Source organism: Triplophysa dalaica, chromosome 17, assembly GCF_015846415.1.
Source record: "Triplophysa dalaica isolate WHDGS20190420 chromosome 17, ASM1584641v1, whole genome shotgun sequence".
Taxonomy (NCBI): domain Eukaryota; kingdom Metazoa; phylum Chordata; class Actinopteri; order Cypriniformes; family Nemacheilidae; genus Triplophysa; species Triplophysa dalaica.
In genome coordinates, this window is record NC_079558.1 from 16,497,676 (window position 1) to 16,525,645 (window position 27,970).

The 27,970-nt window shown below is 36.8% G+C and overlaps 1 protein-coding gene across 2 annotated transcripts in view; it reads right to left on the minus strand.

Annotated features, from left to right (window-relative positions):
- grid1b (glutamate receptor, ionotropic, delta 1b) overlaps positions 1-27,970 on the minus strand; it is a 261,369-nt gene that overhangs the window by 110,610 nt on the left and 122,789 nt on the right. For both annotated transcript variants that reach the window (XM_056771870.1, XM_056771869.1), the window contains exon 3: positions 13,591-13,875. In XM_056771870.1, coding sequence (XP_056627848.1) covers positions 13,591-13,875 — 285 coding nt within the window. The remainder of the gene's footprint in view (positions 1-13,590; positions 13,876-27,970) is intronic.

The following is a 27,970-nucleotide window of genomic DNA, read 5'->3' on the forward strand; positions in this document are numbered from 1 at the left end:
CTTACTCATATCAGCTGTCTTTATGTCAGAGATATGCTGTTAACCTGGTATCAGATATATGCTGTACTCGCAACAATTGAACTTTTACAACTTTTCGTTGGCATACGCCGTGAGAATTTACCCTGTTACCTGTTTCTGAGTCACAGCTGTGAAATAATCAGTATTTATCATTTTCACATCAGCTTAAAAGGATCACAAACTCAGTTCAGTGTTTTCCGGTGTCATTCATACTCGTTTGCTATTATTAGTATGTTCATAATATTATATTGAGACTTCAAAGCAGTCAGTGACAGCAGAATTTAAGCATTAATTGGCTAAAGTGATTCTCGAAACTCAGAATATGCGATTGTGTGAGATACGGCAAATGCCTGAGGAACATTAGTAAGGTCCATAGTCAGAATATGAAAAGATGATTCTTATTATATAATTCATACTGTGCGCTGTGCGAAGTGTGGAGCATATAACTCTTTGCATTTTATTTAGATTTGACACCAACACTTGGTGTGACGACCATATGTGATGAGCTACAAAGGATTCTATATATTTTTTTATGTTTCGTATCATGACTAGTGATGCGGACATAATGATAATGTTATATGTCTCGGTCATGACTGTAACCTATGCTCACCAATGGAGAGAAGATGACGTAGTGACGACACAAGGTAATTGGCAGGTAAAAGGGCAAAGTTCTAGTAAAATCATCAACACAATGTTGAGTCACAGATGGAAAGAAAAGCGGAAGGCACTGAACTTTGGTAAACTTTTTGTGCCACCTCCCTTGAGCTACTTTATTGAACAGAATATGGTGGACTGTGAGATCAGGGCACAAGATGGAACTGAAACTCTAACATGTCCTGAAATAGAGTTGCTTTATCAATATGTGGATTTCTCATTTTCACATTGCAGCAGTGAATGTAGGTGCAAGGACAGGATAAAAATGATGAGACCCCAAAAGACAGGTGAGTCTCCAGGTATGAGGTAAGCAGTGTTTGTTAATCAGGAAATAGTGAAGAATGTTTTAAGATATGTACTTGGATGTTTTTTTGTGTGTGATCATTAATTATTTGGACCAGGTTTGTTGCCCACGTTGTTGGTGAATTGCTGCAGGGTAAAGGTGACCAGGTGTGCCATTACAATTTCATAGCCATTGAATTAATACAGGTCTCAGTTATGTTTAATCTAAGCTTGAACGGTTTAAAATGTTCATCCTCGGGCCAAATGAAGTACCTCACACAACATACATCAAGAGTATGGATCTATAAAATTAATGGGATAGTTCACCCCAAAATAACAATTCTGTCATCATTGACTCTCCCTCGGGTGTTCCCAGCTTATATAAAGTTTGTTGTTCTGCTGAACACAAAGAAAGATATTTGGAAGGATGTTTGTAGCCAAACTGTTACTACAGTATCATACTGTTCCAAATTTGAGAGTTTACTGAGTTTCTCCAATTGATTTTGATCTTTTTGGCAGACTTTAAACCAGTCAGCGAAATGGGATTGTGTTGAGTATTTTAAGAGGTGGTTTATTCATACACCGTGAATCATACAAAAATGTATGATTACTAGAAGAAAAGCAATTTTGAATCCCCATCTGTTACCCCTCTGCTTATTCCAACGTCACTGGCGCAAAAGCAAATCATACAAAAATGTATGAATGAGATTATAAGAATTTACACAAAATAGGCTAAATTAGCCACATCAGAAAATAGTTTTTGCCATGACATTGCGTTGGAGTTTCTGCATATGGCCGATTAACATCACTAAGGTCCATTTTGAAAAGATGATTCTTAAAATAATCAATTCCAGCAGCATACATGTAAAAAATGCAATGCCAATACAAAAAATATCTTATATGTAGCTTATTTTACATTGTTTTTAATTAGAGTTAGTTTCAGTTTTTAATCTTATAAGAAATTAACTAGCTAATTATTTATGGACTACATTACAAATTGATTAATTTTAAAATTTTAAAGTATTAATCCCCAAAATGACTTTTTTCAGGGTTTGGTGCTCCTGAATAAATTTCAATAGGGGTAAAAAAATTCAATGCCAGTTTTTCATGCACATTTCTGTCTTTTTCTCGGAAACCTAGACTTACAAGGCAAATCACATGGCCTTCAGTAACATATTTCTGTAAAACTGTATTAAAATGTGACCCTGGACAATAAAACGAGACTTATGGGTACATTTTTCATTTAGATTTTAACACCACCTGAAAACTGATGTATTGATGTATGGGTTGTTAGGATATGATAATAGATTATTTCTATTGATGTATGGGTTGTGAGGATATTGACATACATGACGTGGATACAACTGTTTAAAACTCTAGAATCTGAGGGTGTAAAATTATATATTGAGATAGTTGCATTTGAAGTTGTTAATCAAATGCAGTAGCCGTACACTCCCCAAAATAAAGTTTCTATACATATTTAGGGTAAAACATTTACAAAAATATTTTCATGGAACATGATCTTTACGTTATATCCTGATGATTTTTGGCATAAAAGAAAAGTAATTTGGAAACCTACAATGTATTTTTGTCTTTTACTAAAATTGTTCCTGTGCTACTTAAAACTGGTTTTGTGATCCAGTGTAACAAATAATAACAATACACCAAAGCATACCTGAGAAAATGATTGAGGTTTCTGTTAAAAATGTATTTTTGATATCTCAGAAGAATATGGAGAGCAGCAGATGCTACACAAAGCCAGGAGTTTCCTCAACATCAGATACCAAATAGTTCCTTAAATAGTCTGCCATAAAATTCCCGAAACTGTTCTGCAAGAACTTCCAAGTGTACCATACAGACACCATTTTGCAGCATTGCACTAAAGCACCAAATACTTCATCCATCCATCCATCCATTTTCTACCGCTTATCCGAACTAACTCGGGTCACGGGGAGCCTGCGCCTATCTCAGGAGTCATCGGGCATCAAGGCAGGATACCCCCTGGATGGAGTGCCAACCCATCGCAGGGCACACACACTCACTCATTCACTCACGCACTCACACCCTACGGACAATTTTTCCAGAGATGCCAATCAACCTACCATGCATGTCTTTGGACCAGGGGAGGAAACCGGAGGAATCGAACCCCCAACCCTGGAGGTGTGAGGCGAATGTGCTAACCACTAAGCCACCGTGCCCCCCGCCAAATACTTCTTATGCTGTGAAATTGTGATAACTACCCACAACCGGCATTTAAAAAGGCCAGGGGACCGGTTTGCTCCCTCTGAGTGAGCCAAAAACAATCATGCACCTACTACAAACCTAATGGCTTTCCCCCATTAAAGAGCCATATGAGAGAAGACAGAACCTTTCGTCGCTCTCATTACCAGTCTTAGACTAATCTAGCTGTGCTAGACAGAAAGCCAAAACACTCCTTTTCCTGAGAAGTGCATTCCCGGAAGACACCTGACTTTCAAAAAAGGAGAATAGAGGCCAATGCCATTAATCAATGTTGCTCAGGTTGGAAGAATTAGAATGATCTATGTAAGTGCTTGATACGTGACATAGTGACAGAGATAGAGAGTCAATGAAGAAATGGTGTGGGAAGGAAAAAAAGCAGTGCCGGTTTGTAATTTTTGTAATATTGATGACCGGATTGTAATGGTTCATGCAAAAATGCAATGCCATCATTCACAAGTACTGTAAACAAATTGAATAGAAAATATGTTTAACATTTCTCTATTATACATGAGGAATAAAATGTATCACAGGTGTAATGTACCTGCAATTGAAAGATTCCAGCCTTCAATGTACTGGAAAATCTGTGTACTTACATTAGATCAGTGGCTTAGCCAGAATTTTAATTTTGAAGGAACCTGTCTGTAAATGAGGGGGCCAATATGTATACGTTTCTATACATGTACTGTAGATATTTATAGGTACTAAAATGATACGCCTGTATTATACAGCTGATTTCACCGTTTCAGGAAACATAAACATAACCTTAATCTGGTCGCTCCATGAATGAACTGTGGTCTGATTTATTTTATCCCTACACAGTGTTCACTGCTCTCAACCCCCTGCACACATGAAAATCGGCTGAAGTTTGTTTCTGAAGTTAACTTTAGAACGCGAATTTTCAGCGTCTTCATACACGGACGAAACTTACTCCGGATTACTCCAGTTATTTAAGCGCAATCATGAGATTAACGTAATGTTAGTAGGTACGTTTAGTGCACTTCAATGCCCTGTATGTCCACTTCGCAGGGCTTTTACGGGCAAATCGAACAAACCTCTGAAGCGGTAAGAGACGCATACAAAATATGCAGAAGGGAGTCGTGAGGACCAGGATTAAGAACCGCAGTGGCTACCAGTCAAACCATTTTGTTACCTTTTACATGACAAGGTCCCCCCAGGCCCCCTCGTGGCTATGCTACTACATTATAGAATTATATAAAAATGTTTTAAATAAACCAACAGTGCAAAAGCAATCCGTCCTAGATGTGCATGGAAGATATCATTGCCTTCTTAAAAAAATGCTCTTCATTAATCATTTTCATGGTTTATGCTTTCTAGACAAGAGCAGGACTAGATCAGAGTTCAAATGTCATAGACATCACACTGCTCTCAGAGAACACAAGGCAACATCCAGCTTGTGTAATTTTTACCCTGGATGAATAAAATTGCGTCTCGGGTGTCAAAACTCACAGAGAAGATGAAGGCGAGCGCAAAAGATTTCTAAGGAAAGACTTTTGCCAGGTTCTTGGCAGACAGAAAGAACATTGAGACGTCTGAGAAGGCTTCCTTTATGATGAAATAAATGTATTTTCCTTATGTTTAACTCATGTTCTAGAGTCTAGTACAGAGATGCATATTTGCTTATGTTGACTGCTACTATCTGCTCCACTACTGATGGATGTAGTTGGAGTGGGACGGAGATAAGTTTAGTAAGTTCCATCTGCATCTCTGGAAGTATGAGGTTTTCAGACAATCTGTCACTTTCAAGTATTTGCATACTTGAGCCCATCACTAATCTGTTGGTGCACTGCAATCTGACGTCACAGTCAGATGTTAAACATGCTCAAAGCATCTGCCACACACATTTCACATTCTCTACAAACAGCACTCAGTCACTGGTCGAACAGGCCAGCGTTTAATGATCCAAGGTCATTAAAACACAACCCTTTGTCTCACTCATGTCTTTGCACACATTTTCCCCTGGCCAATTAGGTTTAAAATAAGGAAAACAGCATCAAAGGGTGAAGGCAAACACTAAGGTACTATAAACAGAAGCTGCAGGTGTCCACACAATGTCACTCGCGGGTTCATTGAACGTCTAATTAGAGATAACAAATCACCTCCTGAATTATAAGATCTCTTCTCGGGTGTTCTTCCGTTGGATCAGACACATTTACTGTTATGTTTACGGATTGTCTTAATATAGACAATCTTAAAGAAACTTCAGACAAAAGAAAACATTTAAATGCTTGGATGGTGCACCTCTTGAGATCATGAGTTACACATGAGAATTGTCTAGTCACTCGATACTACAGTCCAAAAACATTGTTGTTGGTTTAACTTAATATATTATGACACCCACTTCCACACAATTGAATTGATTTATTCGAATTGAAGATTAACATGTCCGCACAATTCAACCAATTCAAGTTAATCAACTTATTTTATTTTATTTCAGTTGGATGTATTTCATTTGTGTTGAGCCAATTAAATTCGAATGCTTCAGTGATGTAAGCAAGATGTGATGTAGCAAGCACCAGATAGTTTACTGCATGACCATTTGCAGGGTTCTAATTGCTAAAATGGCACAAATGAGCTCATCCCCAACCTAAGTAAAACCGCAACCCCTCAAAAATCACCGACAACAGAAAATCTTTAGAATTTTTACATTACAGAACATTAAACACTTACAAGACGCTTTATCTTTCATCCTGCACGAAAACACACATAAAATAACATTTAATTTGGAAACGTACTATCTAAATCCAGTCACAAGGGCAATGCATGGTGGGAACTCAGTGCATTGTGTAGTTTCAGTTAGTCAATGAAAATGATTCAGGTTGTCCCAACACAAATGGAATCAGTCATGTCAAAGTGTCGCCAATTTATGTCAGTATTAGACATTTAAATTGTGAACAAGAAACACATACAAATATGTGTTAGATCAACTATATTGATCAAGTTAATCAAACAGCAAACCAACAATAATTTTTTTGAATGTAGATTCTAGTCAGATACATTTAGAGTATAGATAAGAATGAAAGGCATTGATTTATATGTTGGTTTGAATGATCCAGAAATGGTGAGAAGGGAGAACAATTTGAGACATTCCACCTGATTTATGGTAAAACTGTTGATGATTAATCTAAGTTAATCAAAAGTGTTCAGCGGGGGTTCATACCTGACTTCTAAAGCAACTACTGTATATTCTTTATCAGTGGTTAACAACTATGCACATGTTGTATGTCTCCATGAAATAAACTCAGTGTGTCAGATAACAGAGATATAGAAAAGATGTCCCTAGGAGTTATTAACATCGCTATGAATTGTGAAGCATGAAGACTTATACTGTATAGATAAATACTGTAAAAAGCTTGTCTGGTCGCTGAACTGAGCTGTGTCGATCTGCATAATTCAGTCATTACTGATTTTCTGTATGTTAATTTGCCCTTATACACATATGCATGAGGTGTCAAACGGTATGTAAGTGGATTCTGAAAATAACTCCTGATTAAGAATTAAAAATGATGAAGAGTGAGGGGTGTCAATGAGCAATTCATTCATTTGCGTGGTGAGCAATGCCTTCATTTACGTGCAATTAGAGCAGAATTGCTTTCAAAGAAAGCCCTTCTAGTGGAAATTACCATCAGCCTGCTGAAATGCTAAAACCTCACCCCACTTACGGTGCTAAAATGTTGAGACAAATTGAATCATGAACTGCATTATGCAGATCCAAACAAGGCCAAAACAAACCTCCCATGCATTGAAAACACAACAAAAGCGGTCAAACCGATCAGCAACATCACTCCCTATGATTTAAAAACACAAAGAAACACATTTACCTTACATTGAAAGATCAAAATGTGCTATGGTGCCAATTGCCAATTTATGATTCACTTAGACACAAAAACACAGTTAAACTGTTTGGAAAATAACCTTAGCCATTACCATAAATTAGACCCGGAATGATCCATTTTGCTACACAATATTCACAGCTCAACACAAACTCATGGGAATTTGTAACTATTTTGTAAGTTGGCTAATTCGTATGAACTCATACAATCTTATTTGTATGTCTTAGTACGATTTGCTTACTCACCAGTGATGTTAGGTTCGGGGTTAGAGATGACATATGTTTTTGTATGCAACCCCCTGAAGCGAGTTAGCATTTTGACACTTCAGGTTCCATCGACCCAGTCTATGGGTTTTTTAAAGGGTTTTGGTTGCACGGAATAAGATCTGTGGTTAACAAAACCTCTAAATATTTCCACATTTTATGTTATTTTTTGTTATGACCCACTTGTGATTTTTTTAAACCTTTATTGTGTCTTTAAAACAGCAGTTGCTAAAAAAGTTGCTAAAAGCAACAACATTCTTTGGCGGGGACATTGGATGTCATCCCACATACAGTATAAATCTCACAAATAATGCAACATGGGCACAGATCTCTAAAAACATGGTTGGGCATTCATTCACAGCATAATTACTTACCAGGGGACAAGTTTTGAATAAAGTTTGATAACGCTGCCGGAGGTTTGGTTGTGGTTACGTTGATATTGAGTGACTGACGTGTAGTTAATAACCTCATGTTAGCTTTTGACTTCTACCGATTGTATTTAGGCCGAAGAAATTGCAAAAATTGTGTTAATCTGTAAAGATTATCTCGATAGACAAAACGTGTAGACATCATGACAAACTTCCAAAAGTCTATGGGAATAATGAATAGGATTTTGGTCAAGGGAACCAGCAAGATGCTAATTTCCAATAATGTGAAAGCATTCGCCTAAACATCTTTTGTGTTTCATGGAAGAATTATTGTGACATGTACATTAAAATATTTGTAATGTTCAAGCAAGCAAACATTGACTTTTGCAAATATAATTGTACGTACCACTCTAACAACAAAACCATTTATTTATGAGCTGGCTGTGAGATGGAAAGATGAATTGAAACGTTTAAATTAAATTTATTGTCTACAACTGAGTATGTTAACACTGGCCATCAACCCAGAACAGATCTTTTATCAGTTGACATTTAAAAAAATTCCATCATAACTGCAGCATCTTAAACATTGCAGGGTATTACACAATGCTGTGTGGTCTTCTGCTTGCACAAAGAGTACTGGTGAACTATCAGAGTTGGCGGTCGTCTACCGGCTTGACATTGATCATATTTAAAGCATGCAGTGTAACCTGTCTGCTCTTGGGAAAATGTATCAAAGCATGCATTCCTGTAGTACATGTATTAATACATCACTGTGGTCGTACCCCTTAAAAGCAACTCATTCATGCTCTGCTATAAATTGTGCTATTTGCATTTCAGAATGAAAAATGCTTCAAACTGAGCGTTCATAGTTTAAACATTAGTATGTACTTAACGTACATAAAGTACTGTGTGATTTAGACCTCAACCAGTAGCGAGACGCCAGTCTGGCACTTTCTTTTTCCGCTGGGATAAATGGTGTGATGCAAGAAAGTTGCTGAATAAAAGCTGCTGTGTAAGAAACCATGGGGTGTCTCAATTTTGGCTTCACAAAAGAGCTGAAGTTTGAGGGAAGTAATACAGGAGGTGTCCGTGAAGCAAAATTCTGATAAGTCAACTTGTGAATGACAGTCACTGAAAACAGGCCCTACTGTGAAGAAATAGGTATGAAGTCATGTGTGAGAAAACGCTTTGGAATAATACATCAACAGCAAACTGTGAAAGTTATAGCGCAGTGGACGGCCGAGCGACTACTGTTAGACCTGCATGCTGTTAGTATTTTTATTTCATTTTTTATTCATTTGTAGGTGATGAAGCAAATACAGAAAACATTGCATTTCAAGTGGTCGTAGTTGTCAAATGGATGGAGCTTTGATACATCCTCTGCCCTGCTGGGCTGTGGCGAGGAAGAGAAACCCTCTACGGAGCAGATATCAGCGTCTCAGGAAGGGAGCGGGACACATTTCACAAGCCTGGCTGTGTGTGTTTTTGTTCTTGGGTGTGTTTGATGTTAGAGAAATAGAGAGTGCGTATTTGTGCGTGACACTGAGCGAAGAGCAAAAAGGAGACACAAGGACAGACGAGACTACATGACAATCCAAGGTCTCTCTTTAATCATCATCGTTCAGCTGTCAGTGGGAGTCCGGTCTAGGCTCGGCCTTGGATTGCCAAAACCCAGCCCCATCTGCTTCCAATAAGGTCCAACAAAAGTCTTAATTTGAATAGATGTCCCATTTCTTCTCCTCATTTTAAATGCCTTTGCTCATCGGAGACAATGATATTTGGAGGACATGGATGTGCTTGCATTTTGCTTGTGAGCGCACAGACAATAAACCATAGCAGATATGCACAGGTCTGTATATCAATGTCTGTGCCTTTATTAAAAATAAGATCTCACACTGAATTCAAGCCTCTTATATTTTCATATTTTGGTGAAATGTGTTCATTTTGCATCGTTGCACAAGTCATTTTGGATAGCAGCATATTAAAAAGAATGGAATAAAAATAATGATTGTTTTTAAACAGTTGTCCCAAACGTTCCTGTATCTTGGTGTAATGAACTCATGCCATTGGTTAAACCAAATTTGGGGTCAAGTTAAGTGTAAAAATGATTACTTGTGCTTTGCATGTTAAACTGACATAGTAGAAACTAATGTTTCATTAGCATTCCATAAGAATCCCATAAACATCGGCCTTAATATTCACATGTACTACTGCAGAAAATAATATGGGCATCCTAGATAAAGTGACGAGAAGAAAACACTTCAGTCACAACAGATGTTTTCTTTGTAGCGGATAGATGTTGTCTTTATATTTAACATGCATTTCTTTTTTGGTGAGAGTTAATCCTGGAGCTTGGGAACATGCCATGCTGCGTGTCATCAGTAACATCACAACACGTCAATACTTCAGATCTGTGATGTTAAGTGATTTCTGTGAAGGCGCTCACATTAGTCCCGCGCCGCGGTGTGGTATTGTGTTGAGCGAAGTATAAAGCACTCCAAACTAAAGCACCACACTGTTTTGTGCCTCAAACAAAGCACTATTTTGTCATTTTTGTTAGCTGAGAGGTGGCAAAACCAGAACTTGTTTAACAGACAGCGATTTGGAGGGTTAATCAGACCTCCGCTGGTGATCTCTTTACATCTCATGTGCAAACATATTGACTGACTTTGTCTACCGGCTCGGAAAGAGGGCACCTAAGGGAATATTTTATTGCAAAGTATTAACTGAGATTCAACAAAAGATCTTTGGGAAAGATAAAAGCAATAGACACAAATGAGCTTATTGATTTACAGTAAGAGTACAAAGCTATAAAGGTAATGTGTATAAGCATAAAACACATATAGGGTACATAAAGATAAACCTCTTCTTAAACTTCTCGTCAAACCTCTTATATAGATATAGATATCAAGATCTTTTTCATGAGAAGAAACGTCTCTGATTTCAATATTTCTGTCTAGGAGAATACATATTATTAAGTCTAGGCCTCTTCAACTGCATTTTTTTAAGTGTTATCATTTGGATGTTGTTATAGATTTATCAGTGGAATAGTCTGTGTCTTCTGTAAGGATTAAAGGCCCCTACAGAAACATCAGGCTTTAACACCAAATTGAGTTCAATATCGGTATGTGCTAGCTCAGTGTTTAATAAGGACTACATGCATCTATACCAGTGCAGTGGCGTACAAATGTGACTCTCATTAACTGGTAACATGTTTTGGTCTAATTCATATCCAAATAGTGCATGTTCGTATTTGAAGGGCCTTGGCATACAGTTTATAGCTAAATATACATACAGTATAGTGTATTCTGTTCTGTGTTGCCATGCTTTTTTGCAAAGAAACTACTTATTTTAACGAACTCTCACCCCTTGTAAATCTGCTAATATGACTAATAACCATTCTGCCACCGGATTAAGTGAGTATGGATAGTATGAATATTATAGCTTCTTCTGTTTTCCTCTTTGTTTTCTCTGAATATGAGCAAAGTTGAGCCAGGATAATAGTGTAAACGGCTAACTTTTGGTCATTCTATAAAATTCAGATAAAAGTGAATTTTGCCTGTATGTGCATATTCTGCAAAAAACTGTATTGTCAATATTTAAGTTAATATATAGCCTTGATAAGTAATGCTGTGTTCACACCAAACGCAAATTAAGTGATATGCGAGGTGAAGATACTAAAGTCAATGCGGACTCAAATACACGCAAACTCAAGCCAGGCGATGCCAATCGAGCAGCGCGATTGCCGCCAACGTTCATGAACCGCATCTTCTGCGCAAGTAAAAAATTTCAGATCAAACGTGAAATTTGCGCTAAGAGCTCATTGACTCCTTCCCAGGCTCAAGGTAGGTCATGGCATAGGCACGTAATTTGAAATCTATGCATTCGTGTTCATGGACATGAATTTCCACTCAGCACAACTTTTTTTCTTGTCACCAGCACGACTTTCAATACACAGACTGCTTGTGTCTGTCCATTTATATATTTATAACTATATAATATGTAATTTTATGAGTCTAATACATGCATGGGCAACTTATGACACAACAATGACACAGAAAAACACGTGTATGACCCCTTTAAAATATTTTTGATTCAAAGTCATGTTGGGTGACATGAAAAAAGGGGGAAATTCATGTCCATGAACACGAATTAATAGATCACAGTTCGTGACAATTTCACAAATTCCCTTGAGACTGTGTTGGTTGTACGTGTGAAGAAACACGTCGCACTATATTTTTCACGTCACTCGCGAGTAATAGAGAGCGAGGAATGCGATGCTTCGCGTTTGGTATGAACACAGCATAAAGTGACTTTTTAATGGATAAGATAGTCGTACATCAGCTAATACATTATATGACCTCTGGGGTTGATCTAAAATATATTTATGGGATAGATGGCCACAGAAAATAATTAAGGCACCACTCCCCAAAATTATTTTACGTACATCAAATTTGTAAAATGATCACATTTGTTTCATTCCGTCATCTAGTGACGACATTTCTCCCAAATAAAAACATTGTTTTTTTTCCTGAAATCTGAAACTCGGCCGGTTGGTCAAAATAAGAAAAAAGTTGCAATATTAGCGGATCTTGAATACTGTTAGAAGTATGTAAAAAGTAATGCAACAAGTTTTGGTTAAAATAAACAATACTAATATTTTTAATAAAGTTTAATTCAAATGAATATATGAAATAAACCAATTTTCATTTGTCTTTGCATTCTCTCACTCTCTCCCATTGTTTTTTCTGATGAAATTCAACAGACAATGGACTGTTATGGACACGATACATCCAGAAAGGCTAATTAAAGACACATCTTCAATATTATTTTGTGGCTGTAATAATTTCAAAAGTACAGAATGAACCCTATTATTAAATGCAGCATCAATATACTTGAGTATTAAGGCGATTGTTTACTAAAATAAATCATGTAAAAATAATTTTAAAGTGACTGTCCGTGGTTCTGCATCTTCAATTGTTTCAAAAATGAAATAAAGTCAAACAGTTTAATGGCGTGGATGAGTAAATATAAATCGTTTTATTTGGGAATGAACAACCTCTTTAAGACAAAGATGTTTTAAGATTGTCTCTTATGTAATGAAAATAATGCAAAAACTGACTAGATTTAGAGCGTGTTAATAGAAGCCATTTCTCTGTGTGGGTCTCTTCATTTTGTTCAGTTTAGTGTGTACCATACTCATTTCATTTGGGTAACCCACTTGGAAATAAAAACAATTCCTTGCCATTATCATCTACTCTGCGACTGGTATGATCTCAAACGAATCTCACAATGAATAGCTTACTGAATATGTTTTCAACATTCTCAAAGTGAGTGATTTTACTCTATTCAGCTGCTCTGAATGAATGAGCGGATGTCCATAGTACATCTCGCTTACATCTTCTGCTCCCACCCATTGTCTGTCTTTCTCATGGAAATGAAGTAAAATCAATGTGAGTCATCCGAGTACTTTTCTTCATGTGATGCACCTGTGTTCAGCTCTCACAGGTCAAACTACAAACGCAGTACCACAGTATCTTTAAGAGAACACATTGAGCTCATTAACGCTGAACATGTTGTGCTACGGACACAGTTTTCCTTCTAGCAGTAATACAAAATGTCACAGTGACAAAAAATGATGGTCCTAAAAAAAAGTGTTTCATGAGATCGACTGGGAAGTTCTAAATAAATACTGAGGTCTCTTTCGATAAAATATAAGAACTTCTTTGTACGCCATCATAAACCGTATGAATAACATATGTGTTCAGTATACCACCGCAGGTCCTTTAATTTAAGCTCAACAGCATGAGAAGATCAATATGCATAAACCACCTACAAATCAAAACCGATAAGTATATCTGTAAACCATCAGAATAATGCTATCCAATGGTAACCGTTTGTTGAATCACTCACCATATTCACTATCATAGAAGACGATGAACTTCTGCCAGCGCAGCTCACCAACCAACGTCAGCATGACATCGCTGAGACGGACGGGGGGCCGTGCCGCGAGCGTGTAACGTTCTCCGTCGGGACTTGGATTGAGATGGCAGGCAGTACGAGGCGATCCTTCAGCGTTCCTCTGGACGTAAAGATGTGGTATGTGCATGGCATCTGTCAGGGACTGTAGAGCGCTGGCTGAGGCGCAACCTGTAGATGTGACCAGAGCCAGGATCCCCTGTGTCATCAGTTCACATGCTGGAAGATAAAGCAAAAGAGATAGAACTGATTAGCGCGGGTGCTTCAGCCTGTTTCGAAGAGTTTTTAGAGCTGAAACAATGGACGTTAATCAAACAGATCTGCTGTTAATGGGGTGGATAATTTCTATCAGGGCGTTTTCTCGGAGGAGGCAAGTGAGGCAGTGCCTAAAGCCCTATTCGGACGGTAATTGTTTCTCACAGGGACGTAAGATATTTACTCCATTTACAGGGGTAAATGGTGATTTTATTGCCGTCGGAATCCAATATGTCTGTGTTTTTCTCTCACCACCCCAGCCGAATTATCTACTGTTTTTTGACAAACACCAAGGTCGTGCGGTAATTTTATTTTCGTCCACATCTCTAAATTTGTAACAGGTGTTAAAATCAAAATACGTATTGTAAATCCGTTCTGACCACTTAAAAGCACCGCAGAGTTTTGCTCTTTATGTTCGGGGATCATAGTGTCTGATGAAATGAAACTACCGTAAATGTCAGCATAAACAGCACAACATCACTCACATAACCTCACATGGTTATGGAGAGAAACAGTTCACTGACGGCAAAAGGTGCATCCTTTTGGCTAACTTTATTTTACAGAAGCACAATTTTTGTGGTTATCGTTGGATCTACGGCAATGAATGTAAACCCTTTACAGCTGCGCTTGAACGATATCATAGGTCTCTGTATGATGACCAGATGATACAGAGTTTAATACGTTTCGGCTGTTTCGGCTGAGATGAGTCACGTGGGCACACACAACATACACAAACAAGTTCACATAAATTCTAGCTAACTTGACTGATAGATCAGGATCGCTGCTTTACAGAGAGGGAGATGATAAGAATGGAAAGAAGACAAGAAAACACATGAAAACATTCGATATTGGCATTTTAAAATAAACACATTATAATTAACAAATACATGCGAATTGTCATGTGACTTAGCACGTGAGAAGTGCATTGTCGGGTTCGCAGGATTACAAACTCACACCTACACCATGAAATTATGTCTGCATGAGTTTTATCACCAAAGAGCCATGCAGATTTATTTTTTTTAGAGAAGATGTTAGAGCAGAGAATAAGTGCGATACCAATAATTATCCATGAACATAAAACAAATCAAATAAAACGTGAAAATGAGTCCACATATTCAATATTGCCGTGTTGACAAATGGAATATCATTGCAGGAACTGGACCTTGGCTTCTTCTGTTTACAATTAAAGAGTGCACGTGGCTTGGCAATGTGTTGCACTTTTGAAGAGCTTATTAATTGTTGACGTTTTAAGTATTATGAAGAGGTCTATTCTATGGGAGGACAAACTTTGCCGTAAATGCCAGAGCTTTAGAAACACTTTGGTTAAGCCCTTGGCAGCTGCTGAGTCCCAAACACAGATGAAGTTTTATGCCAGGCAAGATAATTTTAAATAGAGAATCCCCCACTGACTGCACAAAACAAGTTTGAATTGAATGTGAATTCAAGCAAGAAACCCCATAGCCACTACTGGAGATCATAGCCTCATAATACGGAGGGCTTCATTGACCTGTGCCAGTAACCAACCTAGAACCCAGAACCCAGTTCACCCAAATAAGACATTTCTTGACTTTTCCTTACGTCATTTTAAATCTATAGGACACTATTTTGAATGTTGGTAAGCAAATGCCGATCATTGTATGGACATAAAAACTGAGACACTTCTCAATAAAAAAGAAAGCATAATATACAGGTTGTATCCTGCCTTGATGCCCGATGACTCCTGAGATAGGCGCAGGCTCCCCGTGACCCGAGGTAGTTCGGATAAGCGGTAGAAAATGGAATGGAATGGAATATACAGGTTGTGTAAAAATAAAATAATCCCTGATTTTATCAGCCAATATATAAAAAACACTTTGCATAAAAAAAGGGAGGTACGTCTATGGACTGTGATAGGTCAAATACTTATTTTTGAAGGTCTTGAAGACCTTTGGGAGGGTTATTAGACAGAAAAGCAAACCAGGAAGTGAAAAACTTTCCTGTGACTCAGTGGTTGGATCAGGTTATGGGTTTGATCCCAGGAGATAGCACATAGTCAGAAACAAATGTATAGTCCAATGCAATGTAAGTCGCTTTGGATAAAAGCATCTGCCAAATGCATAAATGTAAACCTGAAACCTTGTATTGTGATAGACATACTGTGTGTCCAAAGTCAACATTACGCTAGTTGACTTTCTTCAAATGTATGAAATAACAAGGAAGTACAATAGAGTTTGTCTTTGAACAGATTACCAACAGCCCCTTTCTTTTCCAATTTACAATAATCTTTAAACCTCTTAATGCAGCTTGCAGCAATTACATTTTAGATTCAAATCTAAAACAGTACATCAGTCAAAGCAGGGGGGAATTTTCTCTCAATGAAAGACGCTGTCGTTTCAACGCTTAATCGCTGACACAATTGGATACTCGTTGTCTGCCTTTGTATTATCACAGCGAATTGAGTTTTAATTTGACTTCATCTTAATTAAAATCCTTGCATTTGTGTTAATAAGTTCAGTGTCATGAAACCTGGAGACTGACCCTACCGGCTAAACAGATGACTGAATTTCATTTTATTCGGCCTCTGATATACGTACATCTTATTTAGCTGTGGGATTAATGCCAAGAAATCAAGCTCCGTAAGTTTCTCCTTGGAACTTCGTAATGAACAAAACCTAGTCATTCATATCGCTCTGATTTAATCATCATGTTTTAATGAGTTCATACCTAATCCTGTTAGTATATTAATCGAATAAAGCTTACGACAGCAAAATAACAAGCCTCTAACTTAAGTGCGTCTACAAAGAGGTAAGTCTCATTATGTCTTTAACTTTAGTCTTACATCCTTTGTCCCAAAAGCTGTGGAGTTCATGAAGCTAAGGCCTGGGTGAAACTCCAATTACAGTTAAATCGCTTGTCTAGACTGCCCTTTAAATGCATTACTGCGCAACTTTTAAACTGTGCTGGAGCTACGTTTTCACATTCTTGTGATCAAGGTTAAACAGAGATACCGATATAGAGGCAAATGTTAAAGACTTTAGCTTTAATTTCTCGAATAAGAGTGTGTCAATAGGAGAGAAGCTTGACTACATTTTATCTATAAGGAATTAATTGGATCTTATATAGTGGGGGTTCCATAACAGTATGGAGCCTATTAGTTTAAAGGTGCTGTGTGTAAAATTGTAAGCGGCATCTAGTGGTGAGGTTGTGAATTGCAATCACCCGCATTTACTCCATCCCTCCCTTTTGAAGCGGGATGGAGGCAGAGAGAGGATTGTCATCACCTTTTCATTTCTTTCCCGAAAGAGATAACATATTTACGAAACGTGTTCTGTAAAACGGTTTGTATGTTTTGGGCTACTTTTGACACAATATTCCACATAAGGGGACCCAGAAATAGAAATAGCTCATTCTAATGTAAGAAAAACAAAACAAAATTTCTTTATACACCTCTGAACACATAGTTATGTATATTATATTACATTTGTGTCAATAGATCCTGCACAAAACTTCACACTGATCCTTTAAGGCTAGGGGTTGGAAATAAGGCTGACAACTTGTGAAGTGATATGAAAATGAAAGTTGTTCCAGAGGCAGAGCAACTTATTGATGAACGATTATAAGACAAACACATGTTTTCTTATTAAAAATATATTAATAATAACACCAAGGATCTGTATTAACAAAAGAAACCAGGTTCAATTTCAGTTTAACTTTAAAACGCACATTATTTTTCAGTCATTACTTGTGAAACATCAAGAAGACAAAGTTTTCTTTGTGTAAAACTCAAAGCTTGGGGGAGAATTAATGAAAAATGTTATACAACGCGATCAATAAGATGGATGCATCTCGGAGAATCTCAGGTCTTAGAGGAGAGATATTGAAATGTCATTTTGAGACACTGGCTGGAGAAGAAATCATGGCAGATAATCAACTTGTAAACACTATTGATGTAACAACACTAAACAATAAAGAAGCTTATTAAGAGTAAGACTGCAATGCCACTGAAAATTACCTTCGAAAATGAACAAAGCTTTGATTCAATAGTTATGATGTATGATAAGAAAGAGAGATAATACAATGTCTGCAATTACAGTGGAGTATCTAAAATTATTAAGATCACACTGTTCAAAGAGCACTTGATTTTGAGGTGTCTTGGGCGGGTTAATACTTTAAACATACTTCAATTCCCAATGTTAAGCTTAAAATAAAAATGTATAAGCTGAGCTGTATATTTAGCTGGAAATGTTGGTTTGATATTTTTTGACTTCCACCCATATAAAGATGAGTTAGTAATCTGCAATTTTATCAAACAAATATGACGATATACAGGTAAACTTACGAAGCTTACTCATAACCAAACAAATGATCGCCATAGCACGCATTTTCAATGGATTCATTTATTCAACATATGGTTTGAATAAATATGTCTTTCTGAAGTTGTCTCTCTAAAAACGTTTTTTAAATGGGTTTCTTTAAGCTCTTCACTAAACTCATTAAAGACATCTGTTTAGTGGACTGGGGAAATGCTCTTTCAATACAGCAGCAGTCATTTGAGAAATGAAGAACAATTTGAACAGCTAAACGCTCCAAAGAGAAAGACATATGCTTTCCAGAATGATGTGGCAAGAGAGTGTGGAGTTATAGTTTCTTTAAAACTTGTGTTTTATGCTTCTGTCATATCATCTTTATTAAGCGCAGGAGAAAATATGTATTGTAAGGAGTGAAAAGATAATGTGTTTCTTTTTACCTTCACATTAGTGATGAATGAGCTGCTCTAAAGCTTTCTCACAAATGGTTGTATTTTCTCCTCTGTTTTATTTTTAAAGCAGTGGGCCTTTACATCAGGGAAGGATTTATAAGAGCCGTTACCTAAAGGGACCCGTGGAAGCGCTTTTGGCTTCAGGGGAAAACTTGGTGAGCTTGGTGCAGTCTAGTTTGAAAGATTGAAGGCATTAAGAAATAAAACTCATAACGCATCAGAGAGAAGAAAGTTCACTCTCTGGATTTAGGATGTTTGCCTGAAGAAAGGAATCACTTTTGGGAATGATTTCAGTTTGACTGGTGAGATTTATCCCTCATATTCTTCTGGTGTTTAGGCAGATTTTTTTTGGACATTCATAGTGACGTTTGCCCTAAATAATACAGTTTATCGAAAAAAATATCTTGAAACTTTGTAGTTACTATCCAGTCCATGATTAAGTCTCAAAACTTGCTGATTTGCTCACCTACAGCCTGACTGTAAAATTTACAGATTTTCTCTTTTAGTTTTTACACGTAAAATGTAAATAAAAAACAACATTTTACTGTTTTTTCGATACCATGCAGATTTTTATGTAATTTAAAAATCCCTCAAAAATTATAAAATTACAAAAAACAGGGGAAAAATGTCATATACATCCTTGTATCCTATAATTTTACAGGGAACAAATATTTTACGGTATATTTCTGTTTTTCCAGTTTTCCAGAAAATGTAAATTTTTTGAAAAATGTTTTTACACATAATATGCCTAATGCATTTAGATATATATAGGTCTGTTACTGGTATTATTTGACAGGAAATTGCTGAAGTAACATCTGGACTATCTAGTTTCAAACATCACCATTCACACACATTAGCATGTTGTAAATCCTCTTAAAGGAGTGGTTCGCCTTAAAAATGAAAACTCTGTCATCATTTATTGCCGTCATGTCATTTTAAACCTGTATTTGACTTTCAAATATATTCACAAAAGAAGATATTTGGAAGAATGTGGTTAACAGCCCCCCCTTCACTTGCATTGGTTACATTGGGAGGCTGTGTTGTTCTGTTAACAACATTTTTGAAGAAAGAGAGAAAGAAAACTCATACAGGTTTGAAATGACAAGAGGGCGTGTAAATGATGACAGAAGTTTCATTTTGAAGGTGAACTCCTTCAATATTTCTTCCTCGATTCAATAATACAACTGGACTGCCTGAGGTATTTTAAATGCTTGTTCATGGACACAGCAAATCAAAAGACACCTTTTTGAATCTGCTTCCATATTTTCTTCACCCGTGGCATTCAAATCCCCTTCACAAAACAGTTGCCACGGAGCGTTAGCAACACTGATTACCATGAGAGCGAATAGTCGTTTGAAAAGCGAGCTTCTCATGCAAATATGAAGTTGAGATGAAACATCCTGCCGCTCTATGGGAGAATATGACATCGACCCTGCGAGTTTTTCCAGTTGGCGTGGGCAGTTAAAGAGGTGGCAGCAACACCTGCGAATTTAAATCAAAGCCGCACATGGCCTCGCGGTTGTGAGATGATGAGTTTTACCGCACAAAAGCCCAGATTATCTGGATGAATCAGGCAAAGACAGCCATGTGAAGCTCGCATTGTGAACTGGAAGATCACAAAGCGCTGGATGTAATGAGTTAGTTGGCCCCTAACCTTCCCGTCGATATGGGAGTGTAATTAAGGCTATTAATTACATCGGCGGTGCCGTGAGGCTACAAAAGAAAGTTCAAAATCATCCTTCCTTTGCAGTGCGTTCTTTGTTGTCTATGTGTTCCCTAATTTTGGTCCGTGTAGTGCAATTGTCAAAGAAGTGATGAAGACTTAAATACAGTTCATGAAAGATATGCTTCACGAGCCAGAAACCACTACGCGTTGGTCTTTCATGGAAATGATCACTCTGTATTCTTTCGTACTGAAAAGAAAATAGGACACGAGTCTGTGACGTGCAACACAGTATGAATCTGAAAAAGGATCACTCTAAAGCTCTATACGACATAAAACCCAGATTTTAAGTGTACGTAGCTGATTCAGAGATATATTTTTCCGCTTGTTTGTTTTTGCATTGATTCCATAATGCTGTTTTTGCGGGTTTGTGTGCAAGTATGCTATGTTGTTGTGTGGTAAGCCACTATGCAATCCCTGAACACATTACTACAGAAAGTCTGACCCCAGGAATGGTCTTCCTTCTATTTGTTGTGGCAGATACATGCCTTGGCTCTTTGAAGAAGCCGCATTAGTGTTGATAGAGGACACTAGGGCACACTGTAAAAAGGCCACCGTCAGCATGGCAAGCCTGATAAGAGAGGTCACGGAGTATCTTAAAACAAACTCAACACAGAGATAGTGCTCTTCTCCAGAACCAAAATACACAAGTCCCCAGTCTGTAAGTCCAGCAGGATGTTTGCATGCACACTCTGGTTATAAATATATTTTACGCTTGTGGCTACTCTTTTGGCTAAGCACGAGCAGCTCAAACACACATATGAGGGCGTTTCTCATGAGATGTTATTTCATTAGAGGTTGATGCCGAGGAGTACACCTCATTTATTTTTGCTTGAACGCATACGTTTGCTAGATCTCTTGGTTTACACCTCCACACTGGTTTCCCATAACGTTAATGAGGCTTGCACCATGTATACACCATGATAGATGCAACTTCATTTACTGCCTTTAATTTGAAACAAATCTAGAACTGCCATTATATAACTAAAATAACACTATATTTCTAAGAAAAGTCATTGCTATGAATTGCAGAGGAGCGTTTTCCCAGGTTCAACGATTATACATCTCTCTCTTGGCAAAATAACGAAGGCCGGTCGATGATCTGGGAAAATCCTGAGATGACTTGCACCTCTGACGCTTCAAATCTAAGCATCAAGTCGCTTCTAGTGTAAACACTGTGTCTGATGCTCGGGCATTGATGGAAAGTTATAGACTAAGTCTTGTATGAGACCATCGGCAAACGGTTTGACGGTGTAATGCATTTTTGTGGAACTGCTTTACATGCGCGAAACAACCTGGTCAAATCAATATTCATGTAAGTGTCCGGGTCTCCCCTAGGGCACTAAAAAAATTGAATTTGATAGCTTTGGGAAATAAATTAAATCACAACAGACCTAATGGCTTTCAGATACATGTTTTATGTATATGCAGGTAGGAAGGCAAGGTAATGTGAAGGGAGTGTTGTGAAATTTAATTTGTAATAATAATTGTTAAAGAATCAGTGCCCCCATTCATAAACTGTAAGAGGGGCAAATGTGATTTTATTTTAGAAACCAGAGTAGATACAAATTGATTATTCTGTAAAACCTCCCCTCCTTTTAAATCATGCTGTGCTGATGGGTCTTTTCAAAGAAAGCTTTAAAAGGTTAAACTAGACAAATACATACTCGAACATTACACGTCCTCAAACTAAACCTAATTTAAAACACAACTAGCTGTGGATTATCCCGCTTATTCCGCGGTCATTTGCCAAGTTAAAGCTCAGACAGGTGATTTTAATCAGTCAATTTTCATTTTTTTCTCCAATATTTTGAATATAGACGGCAATACCAAGCTCAACCGCTAGTTGTCAATGTCCCACAAGGTTTCTTTAAATGCAACAAAACTACAGGACCCATTCAACAAATGTTTATTTAATAAAATGAACATCCAACAAAATTCAACAAATCGTTAATTTAATACAATGATTAAACAATAAATAATTATACAAACTAATTTTAACTTACAATTAATACAATTCAAATAGTTATATTGTAAGACACTAGCCAGACCAATAAACAAACACAGACCAAAAGTTAACTGAACTTCAGGTGGGCGCGTCCGATGAGACGGTCTATATCTTTGCTTGTCCCTTATTTAATATCCTGGCTATGTAGGTTCTACGTTTTATGTTTCTTAATGTTCCTCATATTAAAAACAAATGACACCCCGAAATCAATTTCAGTCAACATTTACTCGCAATAACATTCCCAAACTGTAATTTCTGTGCCTTTTTTTTGACTTTGTAAAGTATCTATAAAAAGAAGTCTCATATTGGCAACTCTAAAAATGACAAGAGCACAAAATGATCTTAAAAATTGACCACCTGTAGTGATGTGTAGGTGCTGAGTGTAAGCGTAGGCCATGTGATACAATTGACCGCAGTGACCACATCTCTAACGATTCGGTGAATCATCACAAATGAAACTATAAAAACATGTCTCTGCTTTTTCGGTTCTGCCTACTATCGGCCGCGGTCTCCAAAGAGTGTGATTACACCTAGAGTCAATGTGCCCATTTGGTTGGGTAAACAACGCTGTCACCATTGCTACATCAAACCCATGGAAGCCATCAGACCAGAGTAATGGGGTCATTAACGTTGGCCTAGATATTGGATCTGGTGTCGGCCTGTGAAAACAGCAGGGTGGCTCATCTCAAAGATCAGCAGAGTAAAACCGTCACACTCATTATTAAATCACACAAAGGCAGAAAAATGTCACCTCTTGTCTATTATGATAAAACTCGCTTCTGTCGCATAAGAAGGATTCCATTGATTTTTCACATCTGATTCGGGAAGGTGGTCTGCTGGAACATATATAGACAAGTGATGGCAAAGAAATGAAGAAATAATGATACCCGGTTATTCCTATAAAACAAGACACTGAGAAGCAATTAGCTACATTATTGACACTGTGATAATCCACACAGAATTCACACTTTTAGAAGTGAAGATATTTTCTAAATGTAACCACTGAAAAGTACAGAGAAGCAATGAAATAGAGAAGTGCCAAAGCCTGTGTAGCTTGTAAGGCATTACACATAAAGATCTACCCATGGAGACTTTTTATTAATAGCTTTTGGCTCTCAGCATCTAACAGAACTCTTGCTTGTACTTCTCTTGAACAACTTTCATCAAACATGATGAGTATTGTAGGCCAAAAATGAATATATCTCAAGAACACATCTATTCAGTATTATTCACCAACTGTGTCCAAACAAGCTTAGTTTTAACAAAAAGATCACCGTTTTGAATAAGTGATAATCTATACAGTATTGTACAGATGTGAAAAATCGGTGATAATATACTCATCAGTAGATCAAAAAACTCATGGTTCTGATAATTTTACGGATGTTTGGATCATTTTTCAGATCGGCTAATGCAAAAGCTCATCATAGTTTTCTTATTATATCTTATTATAATAATTCAAATAACTTGTTTCGCAAACAATAAAAAGGTTAAAATAGGAGAGCTTATATAAGCGGTCAAGTTTTAAGTTTTAAAATACCCTGAAAATATCAACAGATTAATATAACATTGTTATTTTTATAGTTAATCCGCGGGTAACAACGAGACTGACTCCAGCTTCTTTTTCGGCAGCTCCTTAGGCCACCCAAATAGATTTTTACCTTAATATTGTCTTCCATCATTCTCGAAAAAGGGAACTAAAGTAGATGTGTTGTAACTTGTCCTCAGTGTTCTTTATGTATCTTGACTTACACGCCAGTGCAGAGAAGGATTGTTATAATAATGAGCAGTCTGAATGAATATGTATGGGCAGTTATTCTCATTATATGGTTCTGTGCTATTGATTAGAGGTTGTAAACGCACAGGCATTTAAAATTCATCTGGCTTTTTACGCTCAAAGAGCTGTTCAAAATAAGCGGTTGTATTGGCAGCGTGCACAGTATGTTAATTTTAATTCTTCAGTACCTTGAATCTTAAACAATGTTGTTTTGCCATTTGTTTGAAGAGGTCATGTTGAAGGAAGGTCTTTTTGCAAAACTCACTGTAGCATGAACAGCGAAGGTAAAATTCAAATCAAGAATATCCGTTTCTATAATTGATAAAAAGCTATTTATTAAACCATATGACATTGTTGTGTGCTATTATCTGATAACCACTTAGCAAAATGACATTTTGACCTTCTTAAAGCTAAGAATCACTATTACTATTGCTCATACTTAAGATTAGTGATTAAATAAGAGTAATGCTAATGGCTTTGTTGAGAATAAACATGCTGTTACCTACACATATATTATTATATATTACTATAATAAACAATCAGCACACCCACATTGAATATGTGTGCGCACAGTTCAGCAGAATTGGACCGTCCTTTATTTATATACATTCTCAAGCTTTTATTTGATACTTTGCTTAAACATTCACTCAGTATGAGTGCAGAATCATCGGGTTTTGAACTGGGAGATGTAGACTAGGTCTACAAGTGCATAACAATAATGCCCTAGCAACCACACATTGCACCCTAAAAACACAAATGCAACCTTGTGAAGACTATAATACAACACCCAGCAGACCTTCATTAACCTCTTCTAATACTTTGTCAACTAGAGAACAAAAGTTGTGCGAGTGCTAGAAACAACAAATGGATGGGTAAAAAACAGACAAAACCAACAGTTGGATTGTAAATAACCAAACCAGTCTCACGGCAATTCGTGAAATTGTCACAAACTTTAATCTGTTCATTCGTGTTCATCAACACAAATTTCCTCTTCCGTCACTAAGCACAACTTTTTTTCGTGTCACCAGCACTAAACTTTTCAATACACAGACTGCATGTGCTTTTTACATGTCTAACCTGATTTCATAAGAAGTGGCAAATACTTTAGGAGTTGGCTTCCCCAAACCCTAAAATAACTGCCGCAAACGCTAATTTAGCTAAACATGCTAGTTCCTCAAGGCAAAGCAATACAAATGGCTACTTTAAGCCAGCCCCTAAACCTATACACTGTAAAAAATGCCTGTGAAATTAACAGTAAAATCCTGTTGTTTTCACACAAAAAACCTGTTATCAGAAAGTGTCTGTAAAAAATACAGAAAAACACTGTGAAATTGTCTGTAAAATTAACAGCAAAAATTCCATTGTTTTTACGGAAAAACCCTGTAAAAAATGCCGTAAATGCCGAAATTCTGTAGTTTTCACAGAGAAAATACGGATAACACTGTCAAATTCTCTGGGAAATGAACAGTGAAATTCCAAAGTTTTCACAAGGAGTTTTTATTCAACTCCACAAACACTTTTATCACCTTCACTTACAGACACCACTGTCACTTTATTTCTGTTGCACGTCTACAAAAGTTCTAATTGAAAATGAACACAAGTTTACATGTCGATGGTTCTGTTGAGTCACCATTATGGTGATGAGTGTTTGCTTTAGTTGTGGTCTAAAGTTTTGATATCTGTATGGGGAAACCGACACCGAAACAGCAGGGTAAAAAGTTCAGAATAAGCTAACGCATTAACTTCTTTAGATTGGAGAAGAAGTACATGTTTGAGAGTTTAAGTAGTGCTTTAATGTTATTTGTTGTCCATATTTATGATATTTTATGAGATAAAATAATATACTGAATATCTTCAACAGCAAATCTGATACATGATAAATGTTCTAGCAGACATCAAGAATATAAAAGTTTGTCTCAACAATGGTGACAACAGAAAAAAAACACTTAAGATAAACGCAATGCATTCTGGGTATCATCAAAGCACAAAACTCATCAATGACTCCCAGCAGGCATTGCGGCTGTAAGCTTTTCATTTGTTAGTCACCACTGTTGAGATTCATACTCTGATTCTTGATTTATGAGTCAAATACCAAATGAAAGCTTTTTAACGGTTCAAATACTTTTTATATTGACAATTGCAGGAAATGTGAATTTTAAATGTAAATCCATTGAGACATTTTTAACAAAAAAAACTGAAGCTTTTGAAAATATCTAAACACATTTTCGTTTGATGTCATTTGCTACAAAACTATGTTTCATATAAAACAATGTCATAGCAGCACAAAGATAACTGGAAACTTATTTATGACGGCTGAAAGAGCGCAACTAAAGCAAATCCTGATCACAAAAACGGTGACTTTGAATACAACAATAAAGCATCAAGTCATGGCTGTTATGCTGCAGTCCCTGTGAAGCAGAAGTGATGATCGTCTTCAGTATTCTGACGTATTCACAAAATGAATAGTGGGTGTGGCTCATGTTTTCCACTGTGAATTGATTGGATGAATAAAAACAGGATGTTCCCGTAATTTTACGGTAGTTTACTGGCAACCACAGCTGCCGGTATTTTTCTGTAAAAACTACGGAATTTGTATTTTCTCTTTTCTTTTCTGATATTAAATGTTTTGTGGGTCACCACTGTGCTTAAGAGTGGAGTCTGTGTTTAACTCAAGGTCAGCTTTGTTTAACAGTGACTTTGATGTTTTAATAAAGCATTACAAAGAAATAAATTAAGTTAATGTTATATTTTCACTTTTATGCATTTGGACCAGGTTTTCATTGTATATAAAGAAATGCTGTTGAAATAAAATACTAAAATGTATTAAGTTCATTCACAGCTTGAAGTTTGTGCCCTGAAGTTTTAAACTGCAAGACTGTTTACGCTCTTTTCCTGTATTTTTTACAGAATTTTACTGGCAACCACAGCTGCCGGTATTTTTCCGTAAAAATTACGGAACATTTTTACATTGTAACGTCACAGGGGAAAAGCCATATCATAAAAAAACATACAAATAAGATCATAGGAAATAGAAATTCACACGAATCCGCCACCTTGGAAAATCGGTTGGAATTCCCATCAGTTTGCGTTGATATATATTTATACTGTAAAAAAACAATATTGAGTATTAAAGTACTTTTGATGGAAAGTCGTGCTGGGTGACAAGCAAAAATTGCGTGCTGACAGAAACGCAAAAAGGGGGATATTCATGTTGATGAACACGAATTAATAGATTAGGGGTTCATGAAAATCTCACGAAATTCCCGTGAGACTGGGTTGAAATAACCTGTGCTGGTTGTTTTAACCCAAAATACTACTTGTTGTCAACCCATGGTTAGGTAGCAAAAACCCAGCGAGCGGCGAGCAAACACATATGCGTGTTCTATTTCTCATCAATGTCACCTGTATTTCTTTCGTTTTTTATTAAATTAATTTCTTATTTTGGTTACTATCTTGAAAGGCGCATGACCATACACAAAAGCAGTTTGTTCCACGTGAATGGAAGTTTGGTGCAGTTGGTGGGAATTTTTCTTTAGACAAAGCAACATAAAATGAATTACTGAAAAGAACATTTTCATATAAAAAACATCAGTCATTTGATCAAAAAATGCATTCTTATTTAGTTAATAGACAAATATTCCATGTAAATTCCAAGATTAAACTTGGTTTACTAGTTTAAATATCAATACAAGTTTTGCCTGTCAACACATTTAAATGTTTTGATAAAAAAACAAAGAAAACAAGGCCTTGATGCTGAAGTATTTACAGATTGACTCTCTGTGGAGAACTGCATGTTAACTCGTTTCAGTTCTACTG